This window comes from Oncorhynchus kisutch, linkage group LG12, assembly GCF_002021735.2.
Source record: "Oncorhynchus kisutch isolate 150728-3 linkage group LG12, Okis_V2, whole genome shotgun sequence".
Classification (NCBI taxonomy): domain Eukaryota; kingdom Metazoa; phylum Chordata; class Actinopteri; order Salmoniformes; family Salmonidae; genus Oncorhynchus; species Oncorhynchus kisutch.
The window spans coordinates 52,274,460-52,285,202 of NC_034185.2; the positions used below are offsets into that span (position 1 = coordinate 52,274,460).

The window sequence follows — 10,743 nt, forward strand, 5'->3', positions numbered from 1 at the left end:
AATTTTGCATAGTACTCATACCCCAATCAGAAGATGCTCCATAGCAGGGTGCTCATATCAGATTTCTGATCCAACATCCTCTCACTCTGTATCTCTTACAGTCAGAAGACATGGAGGATGGGAAGCCTGACCTGCTGCTGGTCAAAGAGGAGACGATAGAAGACGGACCAGAGAGCATTGACCTGCAGAGTGGACTAAAGATGGGGGAGCAAGGTAAGAGTGAAATACATATAACCCATAGTCTTCCGACAGCTGACATCGCTTCTATGCAAGGACCATCCCTCATCAGTCCTGGAGTAATCGTCTCACTATCTGACATAAGACAATGCCTATACTCTACATACAGTAACAGATCTTCAAAAGGAAAATTGATGCGCCAGGCTATTTTTTTCCTCATTCATAAAATAAAATCAATAGAATGTATGTTTACATACAAAAACACATTATAATGGCTGAACTTGACCAGTTAATTTACCAAAATTAAGTGAGTTTTCCCTGTCATGTTTGGAAAGTCTTTTCTAACCTCTTCCTGCAGGTGGTTGGCTGGAGGCTAATAGAGGAGACTGGGCAAACATCTTGGATTCCCAGACCCTGACCGGTGCAGCCAAGAGCCCAAGGGACGACATCACTGAGCAGGTCAGGACCAGAGGTGACATAGTGGAGGTCAGTGGATGGGACTGCGTCCTCAACTCAGGCTAGGGAATAACATATTAACCACAACCAGAAACACAGTCGAAAAACAAAACAACATCCGTACTTAACAACTGACTGCGGGGACGAGGAGACATAGATTTGGTCTGCGGGGACGGGGAGGAGTCAGTATGCAGCAGGAGAGAACAGACAGACTTGGCTAGCGATGCTCCATCCTGCTCCTATAGTTGTGATTCAGAGAGACTGATGGTGCCTCACGTTAACCTCCTAACAGGTGCGGCCTACAGCCTGCCTTCTATAGGATCTATCAACTGGAACATGGACCCTGTGACATCACAGACACTCCCTGGCCTTCGTTCTCCTCACACTCTCATAATGTTAAACCAGACCTCAGACAATGCCAGTGGCTCAACACTAAATGGGTACACAAGCCCATTGACAAATGACAGTAGTAACGCCATCAGTAGATCCGGTGGCAAAGAGAAGCGCTTCCCGTGTTCATTCTGTGGGAAAGCCTTCAGTTTCCCAAACTTGTTATAGTCCCATACTCCTTCAAACATTCTAGCTGCGTACCCCCTTTAGCACCAGGGTCAGTGCACTCTCAAATGTTTTTTTGCCATCATTGTAAACCTGCCACACAGACTATATGATACTTTTATTAAACATAAGAATGAGTGTGATTTTGTCACAACCCAGCTTGTGGGAAGTGACAGAGTTCTTATATGACCAGGGCACAAATAATAGTAAATCATTTTGCTCTTTATTTAGCCATCTTGCATATAAAACCTTATTTGTTCATCAAACATTTTGAATAACTCACCACAGGTTAATTGAGAAGGGTGTTCAGGTGCTTCGCTATATCACATTTGACATTGTGCGTAAGCTTGAGTTCATTTGCACACAACAAAAATCATACAATGATGGAAAGACCTGTGTGTTGTCCTTGTTAATGCAGACAGAAAAGAGCTCCAACTTCTTAATTATAGCCTCAATTTTGTCACATTGAATATAGTTGCGGAGAGTCTCTGTAATCCTAGATTCAGGCGAGGAAAAAACATAGGCCAGTCATGTGAGAAACTCGTCATCATGCAAGCGGTCAGACAAGTGAAAATGATGGTCGGTAAAGAACTTTAAGCTGGTCTCTCAATAAAAAAAAAAGTGTCAATACTTTACCCCTTGATAACCAGCGCACTTCTGTATGTTGTAAAAGCGTTACATGGTTGCTACCAATATCATTGCATAATGCAGAAAATACACGAGAGTTCAGGGGCCTTGCTTTAACAAAGTTAACCATTTTCACTGTAGTGTCCAAAATGTCTTTCAAGCTGTCAGGCATTCCCTTGGCAGCAAGAGCCTCTTGGTGGATGCTGCAGTGTAACCAAGTGGCATCAGGAGCAACTGCTTGCACGCACGATACCACTCCACTATGTCTCCCTGTCATGGCTTTTGGGCCATCAGTACAGATACCAACAAATCTTGACCACCAAAGTCCATTTGATGTCACAAAGCTGTCCAGTACTTAAAACAATATCCTCTCATGTTGTCCTGGTTTCCAGTGGTTTGAAGAAGAGAATGTATTCCTTAATTGACATAACGGACATATACCAAGAGCTGTGACAGGCCCGCCACGTCTGTTGACTCATCCAGCTGTAACACATCATTCACTGACTTGTAAGCGAAGCAGTAATTGTTTCAAAACATCTCCTGCCATGTCACTGATGTGTCGTGAAACAGTTGTTTGATGAATGCATTCTCTGTATAGTTTTTTGGGCCTTTTCCCCCAGCATTGTCCCAGCCATATCTGCGGAGCAGGAAGAATTAAGTCCTTCACAATAGTATGGGGCTTGCCTGTCCTAGCCACTCAGTAGCTCACCATATAAGACGCTTCTAGCCTCTTATTAATGCATCTGTTCCTTTTATACATGTCATCTTTATTCTCAATCAAATTGTCATGTAAATGTCTGCGCAAGAGTGAAGGCGTCCCGCGAGAAGGTAATGGTTAATGTGATTGGATGTTAATTATTTGACTAGGCTACCTGTAGTTGACATTGTGTTGTTATTTCGCAGTGAAAACGAGGCTACTCAGGCAGGAAATAAACCTTATCCAAATGTATAGCCCCGTTGGAAAATATAAATTTACGGTTTGAAAATGTGAAGAAAATTGTAAATGTGAATCACATTTTTATTTGGAGTACGCCAGTTTGGGAATACCTGCACACGGGGAACAAACCGTTCAGCTGCCATCTGTGCCAGGCCAATGTTTCACACTTGTCCAGATGTGGCAGCGGAGAAATCCTACAGCTGCACCCCAGTGTGAGAAGAGGTTCTCCTGCCAGCACCAGCTGAAGAATCACCCGAAGGTCCACACTGGAGAGAAGCTGATCGCACTGCGGGAAGAGGTTCTCGGGGAGGAGCTACCTCAGGATACACCAGCAGAAAATGCACACGGCCCATGTATAGAGTATAGTGACATGCAATGTAGTACTAGTTAGTTTGTTGTTAATTCTGTTGATTGTGGATGTAGTAGGGAACTGGTTGAGGTGAACTGAGGAAGGAATGAGTATGATGAGGCCGAGTAGATATGGTGATGGTTGGTGTGATGTCTGTAAAAATGTTTCACCGATTAAGTGTCATGTTTACTTGACAAAGTAGTGAAGATGTGTGTGATGAACCTTTTCCAAAGTATTCTAAATTGTATTTTATTAAAGCGAAGGTACAGAAAAGTCTATCGAGAATGTACTCAGGTTCTAAAACCCAGTTTCCCTTTTTATAAAAAAATAGTTTAAGACAAAGATACTTAAGAGGAAGATACTGTATAAATGGGTCTGTATAGGAGCAGATCGGGTTCACATTATGTAGGTAAAATGCCTAATGCATAGTTCTAGTAGCCTATCAGAAGCTCATATAGCTATTCAGGTCTAGCAAAGGCCAAATCTGAAACCAAATACGGAACACAATGTAAGAAATACAGCATGGCTACAATGCATGGTTTAAAGATGAAAATGCAATTGGTTTTGCATGAAATGCACTGAGAATCTCACTGCAGATAGGTACTTATCACAGTGGGAGGTTGTTCTTGCAAGAGAAGGAACGAAAGTGGTACCTGCTGCGTGCCGAACCCGTAGCGACGAACCTGCCGTTTCTACTTGCAGAATCATAATGCTCGTCATTGGCCAACAACTTGACTTTGAGCCAATCCGAGAGCACGAACTGGGGGAGTAAAATGACTGACAACAAAGGGGGGGAGAAAATAGGGCATTATCTCTGTACATCCACTGTTAAATGTCATGAGCCAGTCACACTTCATATGCAGTGTAAGCTATTGGATGTTAACGTTAGCTAGCTAAGTGCACAGACGCAATGCATACAACAGTACATACTTCCTCCCAGCAACCTAACCACTGTAGCTAGTAATGAAAGCACAATGGATTAGTTTCCACGAAACAGCTACCTGTGTTAGTGCAGTGTCCTTAGCTAGCTATATTGTGCTAGCTAGCGAATATGCTAACGATAGCTAAACATTTGGCCATGGTCTGGTACTGGCTGTCGACACTGTTCAGAGGTACTGTCGGCAGGCAAACGTTTGACAATCCTACCGGTGTGTCTGAGCGTTCACAAAAATCAATACAATCAGCAAAAAGTAACATACCGTTTCTTATCTGTAACCCACACGGAATGACTCAAACGGGCTAGTTACACATTATCAGTCTTCCCTTTTGAGAGAAATGGAGCATGTCATGTACTTCATTTATGAATAGCGACAGTAACTAATCTGCATTACAATAGTCAACGTAATGTCCAAAACAGTTCTTCAAAACAGCGACGCAACGCATGTTCTCACACACACACTGTATCCCCGTCTGTCGGTTGTAGCTCACCGTGAATCAAGAATACCGGACCGATGACAATTGTCTAACTGCGCGCAACACTGCTTGAATAACACGCGTTTTAGCAAAGCACGGACAGTGTTGGCCAAGTAAGAGAGACTGCAGACTGCCATACTGTTTCCCTTTAATTTTCCGCTACCAAGTAGGGTCGGGGTCTGACCCCAAACTTCTACCTGGTTACATTAACAGTGAGAAAATATATTTAACTTGTCACGTATCGTTTTGTGCGATAAAGGTACTGTACTCCAAACTTCTACCTGGTTACATTAACAGTGAGAAAATATATTTAACTTGTCACGTATCGTTTTGTGCGATAAAGGTACTGTACTTCAAAGTTATGTGAGCTTATGGCTATTCTGTTGAAATTAAATAAAGAATTGACTCTGCTAACTTGATTTTTTATTTGTATTTTTAGGGACTCAGTTTCTCTTATCTCAGTCAAACCAAAATATTATACTTCATTCTTAAATCAACACACATGGAATTGTTTTAATAATACACTCCAATGGCTCCAAATTGTTAAGGTACTTATATCACAGTATTAGAGATGGGCTTGGCTGTGGTTAACAGTTTATGTCATGTTTCTGTGTGTACAGCAAAGAGTTTTTTATATAAACCTTTAAGCTTTTCTGTACAATCTTTTTTTGCAGTCTGCAGTCGAAGAAGATCTGCTGATATCCAGTGTTACTGGTGGGGGAGAGTGGACCTCTGAAGCGGCTGATCACCAACCCTGGCCCCGGATCAGGATCCTGAACCAGGAGCCTTCCCTCTTCCTTTCTGAGTCAGAACCAGGACCCAAACGCGAGTTTGAGAGACTCCACCACCACACAGAACACAACCAGTGGACAGGTGGACTGAACAACCTGAGTCCTGGTGGTCATCAGAGAGACGGAGGCTCCAGTCAGGGATCCAGTCTGCAGCCCAGACCCTTCTCTTCACAGTCTCAGTGCAGGGATGAAGCAGGGCCTGGGGCTGATAGAGAGAGATCCACCTTTTCATATGATGCAAACACCATAGTATCCATGATGAATAGAGCAGGTCACCCTGGGCTTCAGCCTTCACAGAGAGTGGTGGGAGACCGCCCTGGTGGTAGTCTTTCAGGAAGTCGGTCTTCTCTTTCAGGGTCTCATCTAATGTCTGGTGACTGGGTTCATAGAAGGCCTGGACCTGGACCTAGCCTTCCTCAGCTGCCTCATGGTAACCCCACGAATGCAGACAGGGTCAGGATAGGTGTTCACCATGAGAGGTACCTAGCCTATAACACAGCACACAATCCCAACAACACCCAAACAATGGCTAGAGGAGGTAGCTCGAAGTTGGCTCAAGGAGGTAGCTCGAAGTTGGCTCCTACTTCTCCCTCTACCTCATCTGGTGTCATTGGGTCACAACGTGGTAGGCCGAGCATTAAGACGGACGCCGACAAGCCGTATGCCTGCCCCATGTGTGGAAAGCGCTTCGCTCATGCGAACTATGTGAAGCAGCACCAGACTGTTCACACCAAGGAGAGGCCCTTCATGTGCAAGCTGTGTTACAAAAGCTTCTCCTTTCAGAGTAACCTTATCAAACATAGGAGTGTCCACAATGAGGAGAAGTCGTAGCCGTGTGGCTTAAGATGTATACAGGGGATGTCTGGGAACCATTCTTTAGCTGACATATTATAGTTAACATGTGAAGTGTCTTGCGGTAAGAGGGTTTTTTGGATTACTAAGTCCCTCAGTGCTGTTAAATGTCAGTCCTGGAGTGCCAAAACCCTTCTGGGTTTCATCTTCTCCTAATAAGGGACTAATTTAGACATAGGACACCAGGTGAGTGCAATTAACTACCAGGACTGAACAGTAGTTAGTTTTGTACTAAATAAATAGGTGAGCAAATTTGTTAATAAATTAGATATCATGTTGTCCTTTTGATGTGTTGATTTTGTATTTGCTTGTTTATCATTTTGAATTCAAATTGGCCTTAGTCTCCTTGGCTTCCTTCAAACCTCTAGGTGTCTGTCCTTGCCAACCATTCCTTTTAGGTCATTTACGGTAATTTTTCTTAACAAGCCTGCTCTGAGCTTGAAAGATACTGATCATGGCCTTTTCTCAAAACTCTGGAAGACTGAAACAGGTTTCCCTCAAGCATTTCCCTGTATTTAGCACCATCCATCATTCATTCAATTCTGACCAGTTTCACAGTCCCTGCCGATGAAAAACATCCCCACAACATGATGCTGCCACCACCATGCTTCACTGTGGGGATAGTGTTCTCGGGGTGATGAGAGGTGTTGGGTTTGTGCCAGACGTAGCGTTTTCCTTGATGGCCAAAAAGCTACATTTTAGTCTCAGCTGACCAGAGTACCTTCTTCCATATGTTTGGGGTGTCTCCCAAGTTCCTTTTGGTGAAAGCCAAACGTATTTGCTTATTTTTTTCTTTAAGCAATGGCTTTTTTCTTGCCACTCTTCCGTAAAGCCCAGCTCTGTGGAGTGTACGGCTTAACCTCTTAGAGCTACTTTTTTCAATTTCCGCCTGAAGACATACCCAAATCTAACTGCCTGGAGCTCAGGCACAGAACCAAGGGTATGCATATTCTTGGTACCATTTGAAAGAAAACACTCTGAAGTTTGTGTAAATGTGAATTGAATGTAGGAGAATATAACATAATAGATCTGGTTTAGATAATACAATGGAAAAAAACATAAGTTTTCTTTTTATTGTTGTATCATATTTAAAATGAACAAGATAAAACAAACATTCAGATAGGATGATGGGGACAATTTCAGTGAAAAACATAAGAGGACAACAGAACTTGTGCAAAGTTTCAGAATGATAACTTCCAAAATGAGTGTGCTACATGACATTTATCATGAAGTCACCCAGGTGTCCCACACAAGTAGCCCAAATGTACCCAATTGGCCAAATTGGTGAAGTTATACATTTTGAATGGAATAACTATATACAAAATACCAAAATGGTATTCTAACACCCCCCCCCCCCCCCCCCCGTAAAAACTTTTTTTTTTTTTTACATGAAAAAAAATACACATTTACAAAATAACACTTTCAATATTTGGAAGAACCTCAGTCCTCTACACAATATTATGCTACTGATGCCAGGTGCCATAGCACATCCATGCCTGCAGAAATACATTTGGGCAGATGAACACCACTTGTGGCAGGAGCTGGATGAACCAGCTTCAGTGGGGGATGGACACCTTGGCACTGGGGCCCCCAGTTGGAGTCAGTGTCACTGTGAAAGAAAATGTTCAGTTAGAATAGTTTCACATATGAGCCCTGTATCAACAGGTATAATAAACAGATATATATAGAGTACAGGGAACATAAGGTTGAATATATTATTATAGACCTGCTAGATCTACTGTCTCATTTATATTATGACATTTCAGCTAGATCTACTGTCTATTATATTATGACAGACCAGCTAGATCTGTCTTTATTATATTACAACAGACCAGCTGTATCTACTGTCTCCATTTCCCTTTGGCCATTGTTGTGGGCCTGCCCTCCCCTCAACAGCCTCAAATAGGCTATTTCATTTCACAAATAATATTTTATATTATTAATTTCAAACAACGGCATTAGCATGAGAAGAACTTACCAGTCCAAAACCATGTACTCTCCGTTCAAAAAATATTCCTCCATTTGGGAATCGCTAAATGAACCGTCCTCGATCAATTTCTTCTAAAATTGTGTGTACATCTGTATATCTAGACTTAGATGTAGCTTTTCCTGACTTAGTTGCCATACTGATTGATATATAAAACAGGAGCGTTGCTCCTTCCGGTATGAATCGTCAATGGCGAATAAACCTCTTTACGCCGGAATTTACTACATGGGTTGGTCTTCCAACACATAAACATTACATATTGCCGTTTACCTCAGCTCATTGGCTATCTACCCAGCTAGATTTCAAGACGATCAGTGGTCATTGGGTTAAAATACAGTCAATCAACGAAACAGCGGGCAAATCATTGGTGCACAATGTCATTACTTGTCTTCAAATCAGTGTCTTTCAGTCAATACGTCCCGCGAAATGACCCATCAGGCTTAGTTGTTACAAACAAACCAGTTGATTGCAATGAAACCAAACATGACTGGAAAAGACATGTTCTGTGTGTGTATTTACCTCAAATGTGTCGTCAAAAATGGAATGAGACGGAATTCACAACACAAGCGGTTCACAAAATGTTTTGTGTAAGGCTATAAAAACGAAAAAACATTAATTGTGTAACAATGAGCATTGGGATTGCAAACAGAGGAAGATCGTCAAAGGTAAACAATTTATTTGATTGCAGTTTGTGATGTTACGCCTGTGCTGGTTGAAATAGTTGTTTTTTTATGGGGCTCTATCCTCAGATAATCGCATCGTATTCTTTCACAGTAAATCCTTTTTAAAATCTGACAACGCAGTTGGATTAGCAAGATTCTAGGCTTTCGAAACCTGTGAGACAATTGCATTTTCATGAATGTTTAATATGACTATTTATGTAGCGATCACCGTATGTTGTCGAATTTCATCCCGCTACCGGGTTCCGTGCACATAGAGGTTAACCCCCCTGCTGATCTTCTGCGCTAAACTCTTACACCCAACAATGTCTCTGCTGCTGTCACTACCACATCTATTTCCTGGGATTTATGCTCCATCAGTGCAGTACATTTCATAACCATAGCAATAAACTCAAATCCTACCTTACTAAAAATCATCCTCTCTGGATCTCTCTCTTCAGACCTACTCACTAGGGGGCTCTCTGTCAAATTACTCACCCCTATCCTCTCTTTACTGCCTCAGCATAGGAAACTTTCTGCCCCACTCCAACTGTGGTAATCTATCACTAAAGCTCTGTTGAGGGCCCTAACAGAATAGCAAATGTAACGTTATGACTACTGTTCCCTGAAGGAGGGAAACAAGGTATAACATACTATGATTGAAGGATCTGAAATCCACTCCTCGCTGGCAGTCCCGCCTTCCATAGGTGATAAGCGTAAGGCTCGGACTCATTCCTTCAATTTAATACCGCTCTTCACAGAGCCCAGTAACGGGTGGTGCGAGGCCAAACGGGTGTCGTACCTCGTTTCCCTCCTTCAGGGAACAGTAGTTATAGTCATTGCGTTACCTTCCCTTTCAGTCAGTAAACTTTCAGTCCCCTGTCTCCGCAGTAAGCATGCTGTGGGCTAAACACGGAGCAGTGACATCCAAGCGATAAAACCTCACAAAAGTGTGTGGTGATGCCTAACTCGCCACAGCACAAATGTCTCATACAGTCAACCCTTTAAACAACACCCAACACGCTGCCAGACCCCTGGTGGAGTTGGTGCGTACCACACTACAGTAGGTAACCCTTGCTGCTATATGCCAGGGAGATAGCCTCCACAACCCAGTGGGAGAGACTCTGCTTAGAGAGCGGGCTAGGTACCTCTTGTGGTGAACGCCCATCCTGCCCCTGTCTGTATTGGTGGGGTAACCATGAGGTAACTGAGGAAGTCCAGACCCAGACCTTCTATGAACCCAGTCAGCAGGCATTAAACAAGATCCTGAAGGAGATGACAGACTTGGGATAGACTCTGTGGAGGCTGCAGCCCAGGGTGACCTGATTTTTTAATCATGGGCACTGGTGTTTGTATCATAGGAACAGGAGGGTCTATCAGCCCCAGGCCCTGCTTCATCCCTGCACTGAGACTGTGAAGAGAAGGGTCTGGGCTGCAGACTGGATCCCTGACTGGAGCCTCTGTCTCTCTGATGACCACCAAGACGGTTGTTCAGTCCACCTGTCCACTGGTTGTGTTCTTCTTGGTTGTGGAGTCTCTGTCCCTCGTGGTTGGGTCCTAGTTGCGACTCGGGAAGGAAGAGCGACGGCTCCTGATCCAGGGTTCTGATCCGGGGCCAGGGTTTGTGACCAGCCGCTTCAGAGGTCCACTTTCTCCTGCAAGCAACATTGGATATCAGAAGGTCCTCATGAACTGCAGACTATAAACACTAATTGAACATAAAAGCATAAAGGTTTATAAAATAAACTCTTTGCAGTACACACAGAAACATGACATTATAAAATATTAACCACAGTCAAGCCCATCTCTAACACTAAACAATATGGAGCCATTGGAGGTCATTATACAAACGTTCCATATGTGTTGATTGAAGAATTAAGTATATTTTGGTTAGACTGAAATAAAGGAAACTCAGTCCCTGCAATGATAAAAAAATAATC

General features: G+C 43.1%; 1 protein-coding gene across 3 annotated transcripts in view; it reads left to right on the plus strand.

Moving 5' to 3' along the window:
- The window catches only part of LOC109901171 (zinc finger protein 16-like), a 174,268-nt gene that overhangs the window by 16,783 nt on the left and 146,742 nt on the right, over positions 1–10,743 (plus strand). Inside the window, exons 5-7 of one of the 3 annotated variants that reach the window (XM_020497217.2) lie at positions 102–213; positions 536–663; positions 5,189–6,436. The exons of 1 other annotated variant lie outside the window; for it this stretch is intronic. In XM_020497217.2, coding sequence (XP_020352806.2) covers positions 102–213; positions 536–663; positions 5,189–6,136 — 1,188 coding nt within the window. In that variant the 3' untranslated portion in view covers positions 6,137–6,436. Of the gene's footprint in view, positions 1–101; positions 214–535; positions 664–5,188; positions 6,437–10,743 lie in introns of those variants that run through there. One more of the 3 variants, XM_031836551.1, reaches the window with a different exon arrangement.